Source organism: Octodon degus, unplaced genomic scaffold (genome assembly GCF_000260255.1).
Source record: "Octodon degus isolate 3935 unplaced genomic scaffold, OctDeg1.0 scaffold00022, whole genome shotgun sequence".
NCBI lineage: Eukaryota > Metazoa > Chordata > Mammalia > Rodentia > Octodontidae > Octodon > Octodon degus.
In genome coordinates, this window is record NW_004524598.1 from 496187 (window position 1) to 522217 (window position 26031).

Below are 26031 nucleotides of genomic sequence, written 5' to 3' on the forward strand. Positions count from 1 at the left end.
CACATGTTGTAAGGTGATAATAAAAGCATGGTAACCCAACAGATTATAAACTACCCTTTACCATTAGCCAATTTTCACAAAAGTAAATTAAGGAACTCTAACCCAATAATTTAAGTTCTGTGATTTTATACCATGCTTTTCTCGGGGGGGGGGGGCGTGAATCACACTTCTGTAGCTTTGTAAAAACCCAAGTCATATTAGCATGAATACCTGAATGAAAAAGACACAAGTCAATACTGTTTCTGCATAGTTCACAGTCTAGACTGTCTTTTCTTCAGTCTCCCATTGAAAAATATGAATTTGTGTCCACATGAATTCTTTTAAATCTCAAAATATCAACATATATGTATGTATTATATGATTATATATACTCCACAAAAAAATTTGGAATACACACTTTAGGAAAAGAAAAGTACAGTAGCATGGTGTTTTTTCAAAAGATGGTGCTACTCTTTATGGAGGAATCTGGAGGATATCATACATCACAGAAGACCCACTACACTGCTGTCCCTTAGAGACGAAAATGAACATGCAAGCACAGCAATCTCAGTGACCAAGGCCACTCAAGCAGCAGTTCTCTGTATGCATAAATGTCTGGAAGTTTATGACCACCACTTTGAGCACCTCTTGTGATTAGAGAATCCAAAGGTAGCAAGTATTAATTTTATGATGTCTCTATTAATGTAGTATTAAAATAATATCTGCATGTTCTTTTCCTGGTGTATACATATTCAACAAATTCCACATGTATTCATATACATATGCATGTATATTCACACTCAAGTGGTTTTAGAAAACCAAAATGATCATCTTACTGGGTTAGTTATGTTTTTGTTCTGTCCTTCTGTAGAAAAATTATATTATCATGAATCTTTGCTTTCAGCATTTTATTCATCCATTCCTCAGTTTTTTGAGTGGACATCATGTGCCAGATATTTAACTGATGAGAAAGATTAAGCAGGACAGACACTCTTTCTTATTGGGCATTCAACTGCAAGGTCTGTCCATACTATAAAACTCCAAGTTAATTCTTGATCTCAAGAATCTTGGTATTTTCCGATAAAACATACTCACGAATTTTGAATTAAAGGGGGAAACTCCCACAAACTTGGAAGTTTCAGTTTTTTGAAATTCTTTTTTCTTTTTTAATGTATTTAGTACAGGGTCTACAGGGTCATAGATCGGACTCATAGTGATCCTCCTGTTTCAGCCTCCCAAGTGCTGAGATTACAGATGCATGCCACCATGCCCAGTCTTGTTTCAGTTTTTTGCAGATGGAGTTTCAGACACATGCAAGACCATTTTTTTTCCACATTGTCATTTTATTGGTGTTTTCAATGGTATGGGTACATTAATAAATTTTATGGTGTGAAAAGAATTGATTAATTTGTAAACATGCCCTGCAGCACCCTGAGAGCAGCAAACCTTTGAATGTTTTTTGTGAATTGATTTACAAATAATGAACCAATAGCAGGCACATGTGCGCCCTTCCTGAAAATCTTGAGTCCGACCAAATGGCCCTCACAGGGTCAAGCAACTACCCTCCAGTCAAAGAGGATCAAATCCCTCAAACAAGTGACACTATGACAAATTTAAGTGCCCGGGAAATACCTAAGCTACATCTAAGAGTATAATGTTGGCAGGCTCCAGATAAAAAGACAAGAATATTCAAAGGTTACTTCAAACATAGAGGTGTTTGAAGTTCAGAAAGTGGAATGAAGAAGCCACCCAGTGTTAAGTGGAAACTTACACTGCCAGGGCCAAGAGTCCCCTCAGGATGGGACACAGTGCAGGCACCATGCTAGCTGTTGGCTGGGGAAGGACAGCCAGGGTTTATGCTGCCATGGAGAGAGCGTCGCCACTGGTGACCACCTGTGCCTTGTGAATTTCAGTCTCATGACTGATCCTTAAAGAGTATATTTCATACTACATTATCTAACTTCATGTTATCATGACACAATTAAGTGGGGAATAATGAGTAGTCCCACCTTGCAATGTCTTTGAGTACATAAAATATTTTTATACACAAAAAATACTTCTCATCACAATTATTCTACTTTTTTAGACTAAATGGAAATTTGAGAGATTTAAGCCCATAAATAGTCAAATAAAATAGTGTGGGGCATACATGGGCCTTTAAAATAATCAATGTTAGGTGAATGGAAGCCTCAGAAAGACTTGGGAAAGGCTGAGTCTGGATGGGAGTGCAGTCTGGAGAGTCCAGTCTGGGGTCTCCACACAAGGAAGATGCATAAATGAAAGATGGCTCCAAGATGGAGCACCAGGGGCTCAACAGTCTCTGAAAAGTTGAAGAAAGGGGTCTGTAGTAGGTGAAGGAACAACAAAAGGCAGCAGCTATTACCAAAGTTAATCTGTATGACGGGTGAGGGAAGGACCATGTTTTAGTTTCAGTGGACAGTCTCAGTGTTCGCTAAGTGAGAGGACAATGAGGCAAATGTGGAAAATTCACAGGTCTCACTCTCCATAGGGTTAGGAGGAAGAGCACATGGAGCTGTGAAATTAGAGAGTCAAGGACTGAGGAGGAAATAACCAGACCCAAGATCTGGACCTAGCCCCTAGAAGCCAAATAACTGGCAGCAAAACCAGGCAGTGCAAGGTGAGATGCCCAGAGGGAGCTCCCAAGGGGCGCTTGGAAGTAGGCACAGTCGTAGTGGCCTGGGTCCATGTGAGGGCACAGGGGTGAACGTGTCATAGAGGGCTGGGAGAGCATGCAAAAAGCCACCTCTCTGGGAGATGAGTTTTCCAAACATCTGCACAAAGACCACACAGGTTGGAGCAGCCAGAAGCCAGTCAGGAACAAAACTGATATGAAATCATGATACATTTGCCTTACAAAGGAATGAGTTCTGCTTACACCCCATTAATTTACAAACATAATGTATCTATAAAGTCAAATCATTCATTGTCACTGATACCACAAGATAATAATACAATTAAACTTCACACTACTTTTCTAAATACCAAAAAACTATTGATTGATTTGATTGACATGTTTCTCTCCTAATTATGTTTATATTTTTCATTGCTTAAGAAAAAGACATAGCTAATCAATAATTTTATGAACCATCCCTGAGGGTGATTATATCCATGTTCTCAAATGAGCTAGACCCAGATAATCCTTTGTGGTCAGTGTGGGAAAGAACCAATGCACAATCCTCTTATTTGTTTTCAAATAAACATTTTAAATAGCATTTCTGTGTAAATAAAGCCTGAATGAAAACAGTAACTGGATTCAATGCTTTAATTCACTTTTGGAGCCTTTTCAGGTGAGTCTGAATGAGTCTAATGACTTTCTTTACTATTCAAAAACAGGTTTTTTTTTTTAAAGTAAATAATGTGAAAATAGAACACTTGAAGCAAAATTATAATGATTATCATGCTGTCATCTTAACATCTAGACACTTTATTGTTTTACAATTGGCACATGAAAAAAAAATGTTCAAGGCTAAGTAGAAATATGCCCCTGAAATGAGAGGAAGTGAAGACAACAAAAATAAAAAAGCAGAACTATGATTCTAGCTCTCAGACACCTAACACATGAGACCATGATATGCCCAGCCTGAAGAGAGAAATACAGACTTTCCTGTAGTTTGTTTTAATTTTACTCGTTTTCTTTTTAAAAGCTAAAAGAAGCACAGAGCTCATCATAATATTAGCTACACGTGGTAAACTCCAGCATTATTAGATGCCCAGACCATTCCTACGCTATACTTCAGATAGTTACCAGAATTTATACAAATTGAAATCTGCAATGCTTAATAACCTTCGTACTTGTAGAGACAAATATCTGTCTCCGTTGCTACAGCCCTCCCCCACGCTTGCCAAGGAAGGACAAGGAGGAAGATGCTGCGTTTGGAAGCAGCAGTGTGACAGGCTGCTCCCAGACAGGCTAGTAAGAGGATGCTAAGGCGAATGGAGCCTGCGGTCCCGCCTGTGTGCCTAGCTCGAATTTAGTGCATTCGCTGGACAGCACAAGAGAAAGTCAGAACCTTGTGAGCTGCTGCATTAGCACACTGGCCCAAGTATCCCTGTCGTCTATAATTCCCCACTGCACAATCAGAATGGAAACATTTGCTCTATTGGAAGGCAGTGATAAGGATGGATTTTTTTAAGTTTCCATTTTTAAGTGAAAATGAAAGAAAAATGCTCTTCTAGATGTGTTGTGCCTTTGAGCTTCATTTGAAAAAAAGGGGAAAAAAAAAGGCAGAGAAAACTGCTGTGAAGGTCACTGAGTGAAAGAACTTCCTCAGGGCACAGAATAAATTAAATCCCAAGGAAAAAATAAAATGTGATTTCCAGAGTGTGAGGCACAAACTCCAAATGACAATGATTGACAGCCAAACTATATCCGTGCAATATCCAAGACTGCACGTTCTCATTTACCTCGGTGTAGCCAGCAAGCGCCCATTAAACATCCGTCTGATGCCCAAATTAACCTTCTTGGCAAACTGAAAGAGGCACAAACTATCATAATCAACCTTTCATTATCACAGCAGCCTCTAGTTAAAGGGTCAGAATAATTGTGCCATCAGAGCCTTGATTGTTTTCAATCAACAGACGGCTGGAGTGACAGCTCGGTGATGGAGGAGTCTGATGAAACTGCACCAGGCCTAATCAGAGCAGATGAAAGGAAGGCATGATTGGTGCAAATGAACAGTCGTGCCTCTCCTTTTCATTTACAATCTGAAATTACTCTTAAATTTGTGGGGTTTTTTTTTCCTCCCTTATGAGCACCACTGAAAGAATGTTTGACTTATTATGAGTTCTGACAGTGCAGAGTTATAAAACACAGGTAGGGTTATCAGCTGAGGCTTTAAGTGGGTATTCAGCATAATTCTAACAAATTCACTCTTGAAAAGCACAAAAATGACTAAAAAAGGCTTCCAATGACCTAACCTCTCAGTGCTGTTTGATTAGCAGGCCCATTTATTCTGCTGGCATTCTAAATGATGACAAGATCAACCCGAGGACAGGATCCCTGGAAATGTCTTCTCTCAATTCCAATGCTGTGTTTACTTCAATATTAGCTCCCCTGCCCAGACCCTTACAGTTCTTTAAGAAAAATAAGAACATTAAGAACATCAAAGGAGTTCATTCATCATGGGTGTGTGTCAAATACAATTTGGTTTTGGTTAAGAACGTGAAGTTACACAGGAAACCGTGAGGTAGGAAAGGGACTAGAATCCACCAACTTGATACTGACATTTAAAAGAATATTTAGGGGAAGAGAATGAACACTGTGTGATAGGGCAGGCTAAATGTGGCGTGACAAGGATTGTGATAAAACTGAAATAATATAGAATTCCATTTACATGGCTGTTTTTAATCAATAAACTATATGCGCTAACATCCTTTAAAATGTAGTAATGAATGGACTATATATTTGTGTCATAGTGGCAAAAACAATCTTCTATTTTGAATTTTAAAATCAACTAGTCAATCATGGGAACATTGTGAATGAAGTTTGTCTCACCAAACAAAAGCCCTTTAGCTGCAAAGATTAACATGCACTTAATCTGACAGCCAGACAGAGACAGAGACAGAGACGAAGAACTGCAGAGAATTCAGAGTCCAGAGATGCCGAGCTTTCTAAGCTTCAGAACTCAGGACTGTCTTCTGGGATTCTGATTGGCCTCCGTGTAAAACAGAGCAGGAAGCAACTCAGGATTCGGGGTAGCTTTTAACCTCTTTACATGAACTTTTTATATAACACATAGGCTATTTTATTTGCTAACTTGTGTGTTGAAATGATAGATTGGGTTACATAATTAATGAAGTGAAAAGAAGAGCTATTTAAAACAGCCTGAATGTTTCCAGGCCATAGTTAGCAAATTCATTCTCTGAGCACAAGACCTCCTTTTATGGGTCAATTTTTTACTACTACTGTGCTCAGAATGGACAAAGTTCTTCTAGTCCTACTTATCTACATAGACAGATGTGGAGCAAAACATTGCCAGCTCTGTCTTAGGACTTCTTGTAACATCTCAAAGTTTTGTTCTGAAGATAATTTTCACAGGAAGACAGCCGACAACTGGTTCAAGAGCATCCGTCTTCCAAATCCACCCTTGCTCCCTACACCTTCTCAAGTGCCTGACAAGTGACAGGGTCATTACTTCTTGCACACTCACAGGCACTATAACACTGGCTTTTCAAGGATGACTTCTACCCAGATGCAGTTTGTACACGGGTCAAATAGGGATGTCTTTGGTATACTGACTGCACATGAGGCTTAAAACAGGATTTCCCAGCTCGTTCACAGACTGTGAAGTTGACAGGCAAGCTAGTTTGAGAATAAGTCTATACTAACCCCCTAAATCCAAAAGGGCATGAGACTAATCATTCTAAAGCACAATACAGCCCTCAACATTGCCTAAATCCTACTGGATGAGAAGAACAAAAATATTCTTCAGGGGACCAGGCAAGCCTAATGAGTCAATCCTTTGCTTATTATATTGTTTACCCTTTATTGAAATTTATGTGGCTTTATTCCAAAGGGTACACAGTCCCTGCAATGAGTAAAGAATCCCTTACAGTCCTCAGCTCCAATGTCAATCTCTCAGTCAAAGAAAGGGATGTCTACGTGTACTTGCCTCTTAACTGAGCACCATCCTTCCTGGATAGAGAGCTTTAGCTTTACTTTCAGCATTGAGTAATTTCCTTTTGTGATTGGCTGACTTATAGTCAATTTAGTATAATTAATGCCAAATTACACTGTAATTCACAAAGAATTACAAATTAAAAGCTATATTAAGAGCAAATGAATTAATCAAAATTAATGATATTATGCTCACTTGCTTTAAAGTATTAATAAGGTGGGTCTTCCTAAAACATTTAAACTTTAGCATACCATCCATCACTCCTTTAATTACCTGATTTCCCTGTGTGGTCAGAGTAGGTAGTGTATTGCAGTTTCTCATCAACAAGAACCAAAACAAAGAAGATGCATCCATTCAGCTTCCAGTATGCAGAACTATTTTGGCTAATATCCTTGAAGCACAGGTAGTGTCTTTACCAGTCACCAAAACTGACTTGCAGTATTTCTTTTTATTTTAATTATTTATTTATTTAAATGTATGTATTTGGTACAGGGTCTCACTATGCAGCTCAGATTCACAGTGATCCTCTGGGATTAGAGGTCTGTGCCACCATGCCTGGACTCAGTGGCCAGCTCAGTGCACCCAGGGGTGTGCCTGGCAAGGCATGCAGTACTAGGGATCAAACCCTGGTCCTAGTGCTTGCCTAAGCAGGCGCATGGACCACTGAGCTATCTCACTGGCCCTGTAGTACTTTTTATAAACAAGGCAGAACAATGTTAGAAATCTTTGGGCCAGGGATATAGCTTAGTGGCATAAGTCCCTACCTGGGAAAGTGCAAGGGCCTGAGTTCAGTTCTTCACACTGCAAAAAAATAACAAGTTGCTTCTTGGCCTTTTGGGCTGGGGAGACAGCTCAGTGGTCTAAACACCTGCCTGGCAGGTACAAGGACCCTGTCTTGATCCCTGGTACCACATGTCACACAGGCCACCAAAACCTGGTGTGGGAGCACAAGTCTGTAATCCCACTACTGGGGAGACTGAGACAAGAAGATCACTACAAGTCCAAGCTACACAGTGAGACTCTGTACCAAATAAGTGAAAGATTTTTTTTTTAATTCTTTAAAAGAAATCTTTACTATCTACCTTTAGAACTCATTAAAGTCTTTCTTCTAAAAAGATTTATCTTCTTGGCTATGCCTTCTCTAACAGAATGTCACAGCCATCTGCAGCCTTTCTGTAGCCCCATGTGCAGCCCCATGTGACACAAAGCAGGTGGCCAGACCAGGGCCCAGAGCTTTACTGTGGAGAACGCACACTGTATTATGGGCACAAAAGAAGTCTTAGGATTATGTTTATTGATGAATACTGCCACCAGTTAGTTTCTTAGAGTGGCCACTTTTCTGGGTGTGTTGAGTTCAAATATTTTTTGTTTCTTATAAACAAAGTTTTTGGGTTTTTTTGTATTTTAGTACAGAGTCTATAGGTCTACAGGGTCTACAGGGTCTCACTAAGTAGATTGGACTGGCAGTGATCTGCCTGTGCTCAGCCTCCCAAGAGCTGGGATTACAGGCATGAGCCACCATGCCCAGTCTCAATCGCTGTCTCAGCCTGCCCCAGGGGTGGGGCTGGCACAGCATGATGGGGATCGAACCCTGGCTGCTGTGATCTGCCTAAGCAGGCATTTTAATCTGTTGAGCTATCTGGCCAGGCGGTAAACAAAGCTTTGAAGTCAGAAAGGAAGAAGCAATGGTGCAAGGATGTCAGTAGTGAACGATAGATGCCAAGCCTTGTCCTGATGTCTCTTCTGAACATAACTGATTTTAGAGCCTCTGGACAACATCGCAGAGTTCATCCCCCTTAGCATATCAGGGCCAATGGTTTGATATGGTCAACTAGCATGGCCACTCAACTGCCTGATATTGCAAGACATGGGCCTACAAGTTCATTTGTAGAAGCAAGAGGCTAATATTTATCAATGTCAGTATATTACTGTTTTCCCTTTCTCTTAATTCCCATATCTAACTTATCACCTAACTGTCCATTTTTGCTACATAAATTTCTAAATTTTCAATATACTCGGCATAAAATGAAGATTTAATGATTAATCATTTCCATTCCTTTCATCCAATTTCTAGTTCCAGACAGGAACAGCAGCCCTGCAGACGGCCACAGTCTGTATCACTGTACTCGTGGTTCTCTTTTACATGGATTTATGTCTCTGCTAGGACTTTAAAACGAATCCCCCTCTTCAGCTTTTGTTTTATACTTTACACTTCACCACCTTGCACTCAGAAAGAACAAAAGATTTCTTCCTCACTCTGCTATAATTCTCTATCCATTCTTCTTCTTTATCCACCTAGAGCTCCAACATTCTAGGCTTTGCTGAAGAAAGACCCTCAGTAACACTGTCTTGTGCTACTTTTATTAGGGTCATTTTCACAGTTGGGTAACAGGTGAAAATGAAAGCTGGTAATTGTAGAAATGTCCACTGCCAACTCACTCATGGGAGAGTAATATAAAAAACCTCTAGCCTAGATGATGTATAAAGCACTCAGGTCTTGGGAGTTTAGGGATTTCAAAGGAACACAGTAAGCTTCACTAAACCCTCTGTTATGAAGTGGCCAACCGTAGAAGTTCTATGAGCTACAGTTTTCCCAGCAAAGTTTGGGTAACACTTGCCTCATCAAACTTGACAAGGCTGATGAGAGACTCAAATGAAGTATATAGAAAAAAAATGTTTTAAAATACGAAGCTCTCTAGGCTTGTAAAGAATTATTATTGCTGTTATTATTGATAGACTTCTGGGCCTACCCTCAGGGTTTCTACCTCATATACAGCTTATGGTTGGGGTTTATTTTTAAATCCCTGATAACCCAGGTAGCAGCTACATTACTGCAGGCCACCAATGCATAAGTAATATTCTCCAGTCATCTTTTTCTTTCCCACAGCAGCAACAACAGAAATATCAGTGTGGAAACAACATGAATCACAATGAAAATTAGAAGCAGAGAACATAAATATGTCATATCGCATAAATCACCTTGTTCTGTTGTGCTTGTTTTTTTAAAAAGAAAAAAAGAAAAAGAAACTATTAACTCATGGGAACAGGAGTATCAGGAGCGCATGATACAAGTTGGGTCTCCTGTAATTTCTGATAATCACTGCCCCTCACAGCTACTCGACAATGCATAGCTCTAGTGCTGAGGATTAGCTGGGTCAAAGTCCCTCTGAAATCAATGTGTCATGTGTCGCACAGAGGCACACAGCCCAGACAAACAACAGCAAAGCCACTAGTCAAACCACTCCAAATGGATCCACAAAGGGGAATTAGCTCATGTGGATGGGGGTGTGACTGACCAGACACCCCGGCAGCCTCAGCACCAATCCCTGATCATAGCAGCGCTTCTCAGTGTCCCACTGGAGGCCCCTGGAAGATCGAACACCCTGGGAGCAGAGTTATTTTGGGATGCAAAGGAGCCCCTGTTTATTCTCTTCACTAACATCTAATATGAAGGAAATGAAGATATTCTCATTACATTTATAAAAGGCTGGGTATCGCCGTAAGGAACTTTTGGAAGTTTCAGGAAGAAAACTGAACAACAATACAAATTTGATTTGCTTAATTATAGTAAGATAAAAAAATAGATTGAGATATCATGAAGATGTCCTGAAAGTGTCTATCTGGAAAAAATATACAGTTAAAAGGCTACAATGCATGTACAAAATAGAAATGAGGAAAAGTAGAAATAGGATGGAAGATTACAATTTGGATAAGAGTTCTTAGTCCATATTTTATTCCATTTCCAGTTGTCAAGTTCCAAGTAGTATTAAAAATGTAAACACTACCCATTGAATTTTTCTGATTAAATCATCCATTCTGATTTCTATGACTTGGACTATATCACATGGATTGGCAAAGGTGTGCAAAGCTATTTAGAGGGTATGTCCATGAACAAGAGCTCCCAAAGAATAAGGCACTAAAGAAAAGGCAAAAGGACACTGGTGGCACAGAAAGGCTCAGGTAAAAAATTTCATATCCCACTGTTACATCATTTCAACCTGTCTAGAATTGACAAATCATCATGTCTTTCGGCTCAAGTCAGAATGGGCAGTTGAGTCCCGATGACCCTTTCCGTTACTGACTGCCAGCACCCCTCCTATAGTAGGCACTAGTACTCAATAGCCATGTTGGGGCAGAGTAGGTGCATGAAAGTTCTTGGAGTGAATGAATGAGGCACGTGACACAGAACACAGAATTAGCAAGATGACCCATGCACGGAGACAGGGGGAATAACCATTATCCTTTCAATTTGTGCTTACTACAAGTAAATGGAATGGTCAAGCGCTTCTTAATTTCTTTAAAGTAACAGGACTAATCTGATGCATTTTTAAAAAATGTATTTAGTACAGGGTCTACAGGGTCTCACTGGGTAGATGCGACTCATAGTGATCCTCCTGTTTTCATCCTCCCAAGTGCTGGGATTACAGACGTGCGCCACCACGCCCAGACTCAATCAGCGTGCCCCAGAGGCAAGGCCAGCACTACATGCTGGGGATCCAACCCTGGCCTCCATGCTCTGCCTAAGCAGGCACTTTGGTCCACTGAGCTATCTGGCTGGCCCCCTTGATGCATCTTTGTGTCAATACTCATTAGTGAACTTAAAAGCCATGGACCAAAGTGAAGAGAACCCAAGAATTAGAAGACATGGATTCTACTTCTACCTTTATTATGTTTCCCCATTTGTATTATTAGAGAAGAAAGAAAAACTAAATGCAGAAGCATTTTTGAACCTCTGATGTGATATTCAAATCAGGAGGATTACAATAGTATTATCTGACATATAGCACTGTTTGATGCCTTAGCTTCTCCCTGCCCAGGGGTACATTTGGGTCAAATTCACCATCTAAGCGATAAATGATAAAAGCTGAGTGCATCGCCAGTGTCCTCTGTGTTCCAACTATAAAGAGAAAGTAGCTTTTTGTTTGGGTTTACCTTCCAGGATTCCTTTTGAGGAAAAGGATTAAATCAAACTATAGCATGGGTGATTCTGTGGTGTAGATAAAAGCTCAAGAGGAGATTGTCAGAAAAACCACTGCATTTGAGGTTGCTGACTTTGAATCACAGAGATATAAAAATGAATAGGTTATTAACAATATAATTTACAAAAGTAAATTTTCAGCAAAAATATAAGGAAAAAGCAGTCTTTAAAAAGCCAAACTCATCTTGTACACTACTATTCCTAGAATAGATATAACCTCATATAGGAGTAAAGCAGGATATATTTTACTATCCATTCAATACATTAAAATTTTTTTAAATCATTTATTTATTTGGTACAGGGTCTTGTTATGCAGCTTGGACTCATAGTGATCCTCCTGTCTCAGCCTCCCCAGTGCTGGGATTATAGGCATGCAGCATGTGCCCCTATGCCTGGTTGCAGTGGCCAGCACAGCACCCAGGGTTCCAGGACCGGCAGGGCATGTGGTATCAGGGAGCAAATCTGTGTCCTTGTGCTTGCCAGGGAGGCACTTAGACCGCTGAGCTATCTCTCTAGCCCTGCTCAATCCTTTTTGTTCTGGACACTCTATATTATTTTTTATTTGTTATTTATGGAATGCAAGAAAACAGTATCTAGCAGCATATGATACACACACTATAGGCTCAGCCTCTGCCTTGGGAGTATGTAATCAAACAGAAAGGTACCCGGGATCATCCCACAGTTGCAGGACAGAAGACATGGTCTCTCTTTGTCATTCCACAATGGGACAATCTTAGGATAAAGTAGACTCAGCTCAGGTCTGTCCCTATAGGGCCCATTCAAGTTCACGTGACCAACAGATTGTTTGTTCTTAGTATCCAAACTCAAAATATAATTAGGAGGTACCCTTAAATCCAAAGTAAGGAAGAAAAGCACTAATAAGATCTCAAGGCTAAGAAAGGAAAGTAATGTCCCTACAGAGTATGTCCTCCTCACTAAAATTAGAAAACTAAGAGCCAGCCAAATAGCTCAGTGGATTAAAGTGCCTACAAACAGGGGTTCAATCCCCCAGGCCTGCCAAACCAGGCTGCCCCCAGGGCACACTGAGATGGCAATTGAGACTGAGCACGGTGATGCGTGGCTATAATCCCAGCATTTGGGAGGCTGTAAACAGGAAAATCACTATGAGTCCAATCTAGCAGTGAGACCCTGAACACCCTAGAGACCCTTCCCTAAAATACAAGCAGGAGGAGGAGGAGGAAGAGAAGGAGGAGGGGGAGGAGGAGAAAGAGGAGGAGGAGAAGGAGGAGGAGGAAGAGAAGAAAACTGTAATAGTTAAAGGAAAATAAAAACAATTCCATATTCAGAAATGAAAATGAAATAAATCTAACTCAATACTCAACATTTTTGTAGTTTTATAGGGACCTAGCTTCCAGCACTACGCCTAGGACATAACAGATACTGGAGAAACACTCATTTTTATTTTCATAAACCATCTTTGTCCATTGAAATAGCTTTTTGTTTCTGCTATTTCAGAGATAACCTAATAATTCATAGAATTGTACTAATGATTTGAAACCACAAGACTCCCTCCTTCTTCAGGTGAGGCGTGGGACAGAAAAATGGAGTTAGCAAACTCATCCTCGGCCTTCCACTCCATCCCGGCTTCGGCACCTCAGTTGGTCACTGGGAAATGGTGACAGGAGAGTACACACACCTTTCCCGGCTTAGTTTATCTAAACATTTATGTTACAGTCAAACTTTTTGCTACAATCTGTATTCCTATGCAACAGGGATCCTGTTGAAGACAGGTCGAGTAAATGACAGTAGTATGCAATTATTTAATTATCTCATTACAAGTTTTTTCAAATGAAAATTTGTCAAGTTCTGGCTTATGTTAAACTATCTAATGGACAAATTAGGGTTGTCGATGGTCAGTGTATATATTCAAGGTACACAACGTGGTGAATTGATATGTGTACACACTATGTAAAGATTATCACCGTTAAATTAATTAAGCTATTTAGTGCCACTCTGGGACCCGGGGCTCATGCCTTATAACTCAACCCTTTGTACCCTTTGGCCACCATCTCCTTATTTTTCCCATCCCCTGCCCCTTAAGCAGGATCTTGGCCTCATAGTCTAAAATTATATATTGAATCTAACAGAAGATATTTAACGGAACCCTATTAAAATAAAGTTCAAAGTTATAGCGAAGCCTGAGAACATATTAAAACTGGAGGAGACCTGTTCAGTCACAAAGATGCCCTCGTGCATCATGCTTCTTCTCTGGCTGATTTTACCCTCCTCTTTCTTTATCTGATAACCAATATGGTATCTGGAACCCAAGAAGTCACTGGCCTTGAAACATAAAACTTAATTTTTGAGGTGCACTGAACTGAATTTCAAAACAAATAATTTTATGAAAGATTGAACCCAGGTCCTTCTCAACTAAGCTGCATCCTTAGCCTTTTAAAATTATTTTATTCAGACAGAGAGTCTCACTAAGGCACTAAAGTATCAAGGCGAGGCAGCCTCCCGGAGTGCTAGGGTTACAGGCATGTATGACCAGACTTAGCTAAAAGAACATTATTATTTTTCAGAGAATGACACTTCATTATGTATCAGATATGTGACTGTGTCATAAGCCTCTATGTTACCCCTGAATACAGAGTAAAGTTTCAACAGTAGACCAAATGATTTCAGGTTATGGAAAAAAGGAAGGGAAAAAAAAAGTCTACGAGGGATCAAGAAACCCTCTGTGAGAGAAGAGACAAAGTTTTAAAAAGTCAAATGGAGAAAACAGCAGATATAGGGCATGATCTTGGCAGGATTTCCCAGATTCCCAGATCCACAGAACGGTTACTGGAGCCTGGAGCACGTTATCAAGGAAAGGGACTGGGTAACAACAGCAGGAGAAGATAAAAAAGACTTTGTTCTGAAAGGATAAGTTGAAGGTTCTTATGACAGGTCTTCAGAGCCAGGCTGTGTGAAGTCTGGTGAAAAATGAAAATTAGACCTTTCACCAAAAAAGGTATTGTCTCCGATTACATTATCAGTACACAGCAGAACAGCCACCTGGGTAAACGAGTGCACGTACACTGTGCTCTCACCTAAGGTACGGGTTGCACATATTAATCAAATGGCACTATTCCGCCATCTGCTTTTCCATTACCTGTCCTACTTTGTGCCAATTTCCTTCCTCCTCCCCAACACCCTTTGCTTCACTGTTCTTCTTTAAAACATGGGATGGGGATTTGTCAAAGTCAATGAGCACTTTATTACAGTGAGAACGTTCTGTAATGAACAATTCAGCAATTTAATGAGATTCCGTAGATCTGTCTCCAGCCTGTCCATCAAGTTTCACTTCTATAAAGCACCCTGACACTAATCCTCTGGCATACCCAATCTTCACCCTGGGCTGAATATTAGATTCTTCCATGGTATATTGCATTACTAGTATAACCTCAGCAAAAATGATGAACTTAACTATACTTGAGGCAATATAGCTGGTCTGATTTGATTTTTCCCTATTGAGTTGAGTATGAGGGAATTACTTATTTACTAAGATAAAGCAAAAACAGTTTCTTATTGCCAGCTGAATGCCTAAATTGGTAATACTTATGTGAGTCTTTTAATTCTTTCTTGAGGATCATGTCTTTAAAAAAAGGCTATTGCCTGCAGTGGAAGCCAATTTTTTAAATTCTACATTATAACACGAGTAACCTTTAGAGGGGAAATTATGATAACTCTTGAGTAGATAATATAGAATTTCCTTGGCAGTGAGACACCTGCACCTTTCATGTGATTGCTGGCAATGCCTTCATCCTTATCATAGTAAAGAGAATAATGCCACATGGAGGGGTGGCCTCCAAACTCAATTCACTTAGAAAAAACTAAATGCAGAATCCACCCCAAATCTTTCTTGTTCTACTGGGAAGTCTACTTTCTACCTTGAACTGACATCAAAATAAACTCTGATAATTTATGTCATAAGGGGGAGGTGGATATCATTGAAATTCCTACCAAAATCACTTTATTGCCAGAATTTTCAACTTCTTCTTCAACACAGCCCCAGAAAAACTCAAGAAGATAAAATTATAACTTTAAAAACTTATAATAATTGGAATAGTTGAGAAATGGGCCAGATGCTCGCAGACATGGACCTGAAGGTGGGCTCTCTGCTGCAATTCTCAGCCAAGCACTGAAGCCTCATTTTGTTCATCTAGAAACTTGTGATGACAAGTCTTTGGGGGCCCTATTTGATAACAGGTTGCTACAGATTTAAGAAGCCTGGGCCTAGTAAGATCCTAAGTACAGTACAGGCCTTGTTATTCTCAAAAACAAAAAGGGAGGTTGCAGGTTGAAGGAGGAGAAAGAGAATGAGAAAAAAAGGAGTGGAGGAGAGAGGAGGAAATGGAAGGAAAGGTGAAAGGATCATCCCTTTCTACAGTCAGATGCTAGATAGTGACATGTATGGCTCAGCTGGGCCACAATCACAGTACTCTGTGAATATGTTGGCTATCAGAAATTTACTATCTCATCTGGCAAAAGAGTACTTGAAATTTTGCCTTGTATTCTACATACAGCTATTTTTCAAACAGTCATGAAATCCTGAATGCAGAGCACTGCAGGAGTAACAAAATGGTTAGGTAGTGCTTCAAACAGCAAGAACAGAGTGGTAGAGGAAGGAGGAAGGTGGGCTCTGACTGTTTCCTGAAGACATTAAGCACATTATTCAAGGATAGTCACTAGGGACAAGCAGAGGGGATCTAAATTGAATAATCAACTTCCAAACACAAAACATCCTCCTTTCTCCTAGACAAAGAGGTGACATATGTGAAAAGAATGTAATGTCAGACAAAAAGGCAGGCCTTAGGCAAACAGCAATGAATACAGAATGACTGAGGAGGGAGATTTTGTCCACCAAAATGCAAGAAGAGCATTTTTCACTTAAGGTCCAAGTTGGTCTCTTCTGCAATCATGAAATGCTTCTAAATTGTTTACAGTAAAACCCAGAATTTATTCTTTTTTTTTTTTTTTTTTTTTTTTTGGTGGAACCGGGGATTGAACTCAGGCCCTTGCGCTTGCCAGGGAAGTGCTTATTCTACTGAGCCATCTCCCCACATCCCCTCCCCAGAATTTATTGTGATTCCACTCAAACTGAATATGTGTAAGTATCTCTGTAAGATCCATTTTTTTCTCATATTGTTTAAGAAATAATTCTTTTTCTGAGGAAAGCAATCCCTTCACTTTTTTTTTTTTTTGTGTGTGTGTGTGTAGGGTCCCACTATGCAACTCCAACTCACCTCTTGTTTTTGGCCTCCCCAGCACTGGGATTACATGTGTGTGCCACCACACCCCAACTTAATGGCCAGCTCAGTGGGCCCAGGGGTGGGGCCATTGTGGCATGTGGTACTGAGGATCGAACCCTGGTCCCTGCACTTGCCTAAGCAGGCACTTAGTTCACTGAGCTATCTCACTGGTCCCCTTCACTTTTTCTGATAATGCCTGGTCAGCGCTTTGGGTGTGAGGAACAGCACTTGCTGTGTCCTGTGGTCAGTGGCACAGTGGGCTGAGGCCTTTTCAGCTAGTGTTTCAAGTCACTTACCCTTGAAGGGAGCAGGCCTTCTAAAACGCCAACCATGGATAAAATAATGCCACTGTTCCTTTGTCCTTTAGCATCTAGTCATGTCAGGCCTTCTTGGTGCCAATGGAGGACCTGGGCAGAGCCCCCTCACCTGCCAGATCTGCTCCTCACTCAGCGAGGTCAGCCGGTCGCTCTTCAGGACCTCCTGCAGCAGGCAATAGGGAAGTGTCAGAACATCTTCTGGGCGGCTCTTCAGGAGTTCAGAGAGATGCTTCACTAAGAAATCGACCACTGCCTTCTCCAACAAAGTGAGGTTAAAGAGGTCAGCCAGTCTGTACAGATCCAAGTAATTAAAGCTATTTAATTCCTGGATGAAAAAAAAAAAAGTGGGAAAATGAAAGATCTCTTAGAAATCCAAGAATGAACAGGGAACAAATTTAGATTGATTCGTTAAGGTTTGCACGATAGGGGTGGAAGAACATGACTGTTAATATTTAGCTTTACAAGAATGTCAGTGTTAAGTCCCTCAGCAGAACACTGCTACTATTCTAGAATTCATCAATTTTCCTCACTTTTCCCTCTTAAAATCCATAGATTTAAACATTGCTAAAAGAGCTGAAAGAGCGTTCTGATTTCACTGGCTGAAATGTCAGTTTTCAGCCTTTTAGAAATGTTTTACCAGTGAAGACAGCTGGTTTTTCTACCCCTGCCATATTCTACAGCTCTTTTTCCACTAAAGGTAATATAATGGGTAGGTAAACAGGAACTCATGAATAAATGACAAAGCTATGTGAAGGTAGACTAATTCATCTCTTTTTCTAAAGCTTCAGACTAAGTCTGGCTTTAAGTAAAGCAACCCATCCTGATTTAATGAAATCAAAACACAAATTTTCACATGTAAAGTTTCAGGAAATAAGGACTTTTTTTTTTTTTCAGTGGGGTACCGAGAATCAAACTCAGGACCTCACACCTACCAGGCGTGCTATAACACTGAACTATATCCCTGGAAATTTTACATAGAAGACTCCTGTCCCGAATATTTCTATACTAAATTTACCTAAAGCGGATGTTGTAAAATCATTTTTATTTATTTTTTGTTACCCTCACTTGCTCATACCACCAGTAGCATCCTCTCTTGCCTTTTCAAAGAATTTCTATAGCAGTAGCTCCATTTGGCTGGCTTTTCCCTGTCTCTCGAGTTCTCAAATCAATAGCCAGGGCTCTATAACATCAATAATAGTAACAAAAATGTTGCCTGTCTTCAGTAGAATGAGAACGGGTCATGTCCTAGTTTCACCTCATTTCTACCTTATAATTATTAAGATATAAGCAATATATCACAACAGCATAAGGAACGCAGGATGCCACAAGATTCTACTCTGTTGACCTATTTAAGTAAATTCAGGCTATTTTCCCTATTTTCTAGTTATCTAAGAGTACCCAGGGATGGACGAGGATAGGAAGGAGGATAGGGAGGAGAAAAGGATCAAGGTGTGATATGTGTTCATGAGATTTTAAACAAGTATGTTCTAAATCTGTGGTGCTTCACACGGCAGCTTCTAGCTATGGGTGGCTCCTGTCGATTTGAATTATGGCTACTCAAAACGAAATATGCTCTAAATACAACCTATGCATCAACTGAAAAGAATAGAAAAATAAAATTTTTAAAAATCTCACCGAGAGGTGATGCAGAGCAGATAGAAAAACCTCCAAGCTCTGCACAACAGAAGGTGGAGGGCAAGGAGCAAGGGGAAATATTTTCCTCCACCTGTCCTGCTGCCAAAAGGGCACATACAGTTACAAGAATGCAGTGAACTATATAGAGGTAATTAAATTTTATTGGGCTTCTTTGTGTCTTTATATGGACATATTTGGTCTCTTCCAATTAGAAACTTACAACTTGAAAGCAGTTCAGTGCCAAATTATAGAGAACTGCAACTATTTAAATGGGAGATTTACAATGCTTCTTTTGAAGACTGTTCTTCAAAACCATCCGAGTCTTTTCCATTTTCTCAGGATATCACTTTCATAAACCCATGTAAGTTGAGAACAGAGAAGCCTTAGTCACCGTGTGCCCATGGCTAGCTGAATAGCAATGAGCAAGGAACCGACCTTGTTTATGTTGAAAGAGACACCAGTTATAAGGTAAGAATGCTCTCACCCCATCCTTTTTCATTCTCCATCTTCCTCCTTAAAAGCACTGCGTTCCCCAAACTCTAGTTTTTTCTAGCTGTCAGAAGTCCCATTACCCCTGCTATGCATAGTCTGTACTTCAACAGTTAAGATGTACAAACTGGGGAGTGGAGGGGAAAAGAGCACCCCACGCCCAGGGCCCTGAGGCCACAGCACACGTTTCTCTATTGAGGCAGAAGGGCTCTGTGAGCTTCAAGCAAAATCATCATCCTTTTGTCCCTTCAGTTAAGGCCACACATGAACAAAATAAGCACTGATAAAGCTACTTTTAAGGATTTCCATTAATGTGATGGGAGTGAGAAGCAATGGCAAAATTGCAATAAATGCTCACTATATTGTGGGATGCGGGGGGAAAAAAAACCCTGATGTTTTGTTAAAGACTGCCATTATGTTTCCAGTTATAAAAAGTAAATGTTCATTTCATAAGATTCACGACATACAAAGTATGGAAAAGAAAACAAAAATCATTCATAATTTTAACATGCAGAGATAATCACTGCTAATGTTTTTGTATGTCTACTTCTAAACTTTAAAAGAAAGAAGTCTTTTTTTATGTCAAAGAAAGGAAGGATAATTGCGTTCCAGGCAGAACAAACCAGCAGTCACCCCAGGCGCTCAAAGGCAGCGCAGGCTGGGAGTGGAGAGCCAAACCAGGGAGTGGTGGGTGTGGTCAGGCCCAGCTCTGACACTCACTGTTGGCACACGTCTTGAACCACTAAACCTCATTTTTCTATACTTACAAAATGGAAAACTCAACCAACTCCTAAAGTCATCATGGGGCTACTAGGTGAAAAGAACTTACATAGCACTGTGTCACATGGAAGGTATCCTGCAGATTTCAGTGGAGGGAACAAGAACAGGAGTTTACTTGACCACTGCTTGCTATCCATAAACCATGACTCATCTCTGATGCAAGGAGACCAAAGTGAATGTGACCTCTCTAGATACCCAAGCCCTACACAAGGTGCTCCACTAAATCAGGGAGAAAAGATGGCCAAAGCAAAAAACATACCATTTAGGTACCAATTAGTTGCTGCTAATGCCTCCCCCATCTGTACTGTTAACTCCAGCCTTTCTTCCAAAGGCCTAATTATTTACCAACTGTCAGAGGGCATCGTTTGGGCATCCCCACAGCCACACTCAACTCCTGCGTCCAAAGTAAACCTAGGTTATGTAAATCTGCATTTCCTATGTCTTCTCTCTCTTGGTGGGAAAGACCACACCTAGCCACTCACATCTGAACTCCAAAGCCAGCCCATATTATTCTCTTGTACCCAGCCAGTTGTGCAGTCCTGTCTGTCCTCCCCACTTACCATTTATTTATTTCCTCTTCCCTCAGTAACTCTTGCCTAGACTCCCTGCTACGGTGTCATAAGTTACCATTCTTGCCTTCACTGCCATACTCTCAACACTCCCTCCCCCCCCCAACGTGTCTTAGAACTGATTATCTGTTTACTAATAGGTTCCTATGCGCTTACAAGACAAAGTCAAAATTCATGACACTTCATACCCTCCCATGAGGCTGTTGATCTCATCCCATGGTGCTACAACCTTGCCCTCTCTGGGTTGTCTCCAGCTAGGACAACCACCTACACATTCACATCAGGCGTTTGAATGATAGCAGCAACTGACAATACCTAGCAAACAAAAGAGGCAGCCACACCTTGTGATATGGTCAGTCTTCTAGAACAGAAAACCAAAATAACAATTTTTTTAAAAAAGTATAGAAAAACAAAAACAAAACTGAGGTGAGGATTACAAAAAGGTAGATACATGGGTCTGTGGGCACCCATAGTAGGGGGTTTGACCTAAATGAAAGTTACTAAAGGTTTAACTGAGAAGCTATATATAAATAAGCACAGAAGAGTAGATACTAATTGGGTAAAGGTCAGGGTGGATGTGTGTAACTATATTTTCTTACTTCTGTATTTCTGATGCTTTAGTACTTGAGATCTCACTGACCTGGGAGAGACTACTACTTGCAGGATGGTAATTCCTGGAAATAACAAGCAGCTTTCACAGGCACCACTGGCCGCTGGAAACAATATCCCCAATCATTTTCTCCGTCTGGCCTCTGCATTTTAGGAGACACTGTTCCTCTGTCTGTGTAATCCCAGGGCTAAAATCCAGAGATGAGAGAGAGCCTCTCTATGACAGAGCCCGCGGAAACTATTCAAACTAGCCATTCATAAGGCCGCTTGTCCTGCCTCCCCTGGTCCTTACTGGGGAAATGACAATAAAGGCTCTTGCTCATTTTCTCCTTGGCTCCCTGTGACTCCTGGCTAACAAGGGCTTTGACACGCACAGCCTGCACAATGTGGCACATCTCTCTTTCTGGGACCAGGAACAAACTATCCCTTAAACAGTCCTGCTCTTTGGCTTCATCATATCTGAATAACAGCCTACATTTTCCAACAAAATGAAAAAAAAAATTGGTGGTGACAAGGCAGGACTGTTCTGAACTGAAGGACTATATGAGCAAAATCCTATGAATGAGGAGCCCTGTTTCCACTGTTCTGCATGATCATCTTACCCAGCCTTCTCCCTTTCTCTGTCACCCGCTTCATTACTCCACTTTATCCGCTTTTAGCATGCATCACCCTCTATAATTATCTTCTACATTTGTATATTTGTTTATCAAGTCTGCCTTCCTGTAGCCCCCAGTTAGTTCTACAGAAGAAAGGATCTGCCTGCTTTGTTTACTGTAGTTATACGTATTCCAAAGGACGAGAGCAGTGCTGGGTACCTGGTAGCAGCTAAAGTCACACTTGCTCACTGAATGAACCCACTTCATCCTTTGATTCAGATCAAACTGACTTCTCCTTTATACATACACCTTGCCCTCTGCAGATTTCTAACAAGTACTTGCAGCACCCTCTAACTGTAAGTCCAGGTCTTCCTCCAAATCTAAGCTCCTTGGTAGCATGGATTATGAGTCCCGCTTCGTATGTCCCTGGAATCTAGAAAGGAACAGATGCACAATATACATGCGTTGATGAAAGAGTGTCCAGGAGATTTTTCTGTGTATTTGTCATTAAACAAGGCCAGAACTGTCTATGCCTTTTTCCAACATGTCCATTCAGGTTTTTTTTTGTGTGTGTGTGTGTGTGGAACTGGGGATTGAACTCAGGCCCTTGCACTTGCCAGGGAAGCGCTTATTCTACTGAGCCATCTCCCCGGCCCTTCCATTCAGTTTTGAATCTAGTTCAACCTGAGCCATTTTTCCAATGGCTTCATCTTCCCTTTTTGTGAACTTCCTGTTGTATTCACACAAAGGCAAAGCCAGGGGTCATTCAATTCTCCAAAAAGGATATAATGATGAGAGTTGAAAGTGTTCAACCGACAAGTACATCATAATCATTCTTCAGTGAGAAAAAATTTTTCAAACCCCCTAAACTTTCCTTTCCAATCCAAAAGGCAATTGTTGGGCCAGCGAGATACTGAGCGGACTAAGTGGCTGCTTAGGCAAGCGCAGGGACCAGCATTTGATGCAGATTTTTACGCTGGTCTTACTGGGGAGGTCCCAGCCAGCCCTGCCCCCAAGCACACTGAGTCAGCCATGGTGGTGCACACCTGTAATCCCAGTGATGGGGAGGCTGAAAACAGGGAGATCACTAGGAGTCTGAACTGCATAGTGAGACCCTGCACCCAATACATAAAATTAAAAAAAAAAAGGGAAATTGCTTCCTCTATCAACTGGCTACTTGAAGTACCTTAATATCATGTCCAGTGTCATTCACCCTAGTTAGGAGTTTGCTTATGTTCTCTTCTGTTCTGACTTCAAAAATCCAATTACCCAGGTAGAGGCAGTGGTTTTGAATGGAAATTATAACTCAGCAACAAAACTCTTTTAAATTTAGTTTCTATTCAGAATTATGGTGATATAGTGTTCCTTTGAAAATTTTAAAATACTTGTTTTCTTTGGTTTAAGGCTACCTGGCTTTTCCTTTCCTATTTGCTTCTTAGTGTGTAAATGACAAGATAAATAACAGAACCATAATAATATGTCCCCTGTAGTGTACCAGCTATAAAATAAATACCTATTTCCAAGTCCAATAATTCTTAAGCCATATATATTATATACAATTATATAATATATATAGGTATATCCCAAATTCATTCCTTTTTTATGCCCTATTTTTAGGCCTATTTATGGCCTATTTTTAGGCCTATTTGAGATCCTTAAGTAATCACCCAGATTAATGGGTGAATATGGTCAGAAAAATAAAAGGTATATACTGTCTTATTTGGGGTTATATTCAAATATAAGTATGCTTTCGAAGAGATCATCAGGTCCTTAAGATGGGAGAGGGAGGAAATGGGGCTAAGCATGGCCCTTTGACCCTTCTCCCACTCTTCGCAAACCAGGAAATGCCGTGAGAAAAAGCCAGGGCTTGGCCTTCTGTGACATCCCTTCATGAGTCTTACATGTGACACAGCAATTGACTGCCACTTCATAAGTGGTTCATATGTTGACTTTGGTTTATAATTTATTTTATTTATTTATTTTGGATTTTTTAGGGAAGGGTCTACAGGGTGTTCAAGGTCTCACTACTAGATCGGACTCATACTGATCCGCCTGTTTACAGCCTCCCAAGAGCTGGGATTACAGGCGTGTGCCACCACACCCAGTCTCAATTGCCCTCTCAGCATACTCTGGGGGTGAGGCCAGCACGGCAGGCCCAGGAATCAAACTCTGGACTCCTGTGTCTGCTGCAGGTGCTTTAATCTGCTGAGCTATTTGGCTGGCCCTATTTTATAATTTAGAGTAGCTTTAAACCTACCCCTGAAATACTGTCAGCCGCATTCACTTGTATGCTACTGTGCTCTTTCCGAAGGCAGTCTCAAAGCTGGGGTCTGCATACTCCCTGTGCATGCTCCACATCGCAGTCAGGTGGTCTGTGTGCCAACAGTGATTCAGGCTGACAGTCGATGATCCATGCTCCTAAAATGCAGCCTGCTTTACTTTTGGCTACACCCATGGCTTTGTGGCCTCTTGTTAACTCCTTGCCCACCTGGCCCTGTGGATTAATCATGCCCCTGGCATAGGAATTATAGAAAACACAGGAAGTATCTGTCATCATGTGATCACATCTACTGTAGCTTTTTCCCAATATCTGCGCCACAGAATGCTGCTTCAAATCTAAGAGTCCTTGTTAAAGTGCCAAGATTCAGATACCTGATGGAGATGCTTTGACTTGGTATTAAGAATACCTGTGCAAAACACAGCCTTAATAACAGCTATTTTTCTTGTTGCCTCATCTGGTTCTGAGAATGTCACTGACTTGTGAAAGAAAAATAAGCATCAACAACTTGTACTATCAGTGTGGAAAACCATGACTTGGGTTGAAGATAATAACATACATCTCTCAAGGTCAAAATAAGAGCAATACCACTTTGATTTCTGAAATCTGTCCCTGAAGATGGTCACTCTGAATATACCTTCAGATTTTTCTGGGTAATAGCAATCCAAAAGATGTGCCTATTTTCACAATGCTATGTTTCAACAATATAATTATGACCTTTTCTAATTATCGGTGACCTTCACTTAGACATCCCTCCTTCAAAATGCTGCCCAGTTATCCCATATCAATGCTTTCCTATAGATAAGGATTACCAGGAAACCTGGCAGTTTCTATGCCCATCATGGACCAGCAGGAAGCTTAAAGTGCTAAAATGACGTGGTGACATTACATCACATTTGGAGGACTCCTTTAAATTACTGTTGCTAAGAAATCAAGAAATTTTCCTTTAAAAATCATTCCAAAATATCCCAATAAGCTTGTGCTGTATAAAACCCAGCCTCGTTTGAACTGAGCAACATTTATTCAAAGTGAGACTAAAACATTGCATCAGCTGCTCACTGGGACCAAGTTCCAAAAGAGATATGTAAGAAACTAGAACACTGCTATTGACTGAACTCTAACGTCTCCCACTACACTTCTCCTATCACATACCAAATAGCATCACTAGTTTATCTACCATCTATTAATAATGTTCCTTATCAATAAATCACTTATGCTTATTGATTTATCCCTTGAAAAATCCATCATAAGTTGAAAACACATTTATACCTAAACTCCCAGTAACACGTTACCTTGCACAGTACCCGTTGTTCTCCCTTGTGACTGCATGGCTGCCCGGGGGCTGGAGTTGGCTGCTGCCGCCCAGCATACCAGACAATATTCCATGGCTAGCCCAAGGAAAAGATCAAAATATGAAGTATGGTTTCTACTGAATATGTATCATTTCTATACCACTGTAAAGTTGAAAAATGATAAGTTAATTATCAGTTGGGAGCCATCTGCAACCAAAAAAATAGGTTTTGCATCTTAGGATTTATGGATCCAACAAAATACTACTCATAATGTCTTTCTCATAGATTTTAATTAAAACATATTGTCAGGTTATGAATAAAAAAAGTAGGTTGCAAGGTATATCTATGACTTCACATGGAAAAAGGAAATGACAGCTCTGCCATACATATGACTTTACAACTAAGCAAAATAATCACATCTCCCAAAAGTTACAGAGAAAAAGGCTCTGAAAGCATTTGATCTGAGCTTAGGATTTTCCCTCATGATGCTATCTAGGAATAATGATTTTCCAAAGAGTCAGTAGATGGAGAAGACTGCCCACTTGTGGGCCTGGTGCATGAGGACTGGCTTCTACAGTGAATCTTCGATCTTCTGATTTCTATTAGATATTTTCCC

The 26031-nt window shown here is 40.5% G+C and overlaps 1 protein-coding gene across 8 annotated transcripts in view; it reads right to left on the reverse strand.

Moving 5' to 3' along the window:
* The window catches only part of Klhl32 (kelch like family member 32), a 250314-nt gene that overhangs the window by 35624 nt on the left and 188659 nt on the right, over nt 1–26031 (reverse strand). For 7 of the 8 annotated variants that reach the window (XR_002820462.1, XM_004628180.2, XM_023711897.1 and 4 more), the window contains one exon: nt 17277–17492. Coding sequence is in view for 5 of the 8 variants with exons in the window: in XM_004628180.2 (XP_004628237.1) it covers nt 17277–17492 (216 nt within the window). In the remaining 3 variants the exon portion in view is untranslated. Of the gene's footprint in view, nt 1–9722; nt 9734–17276; nt 17493–26031 lie in introns of those variants that run through there. The other variant, XM_023711902.1, reaches the window with a different exon arrangement.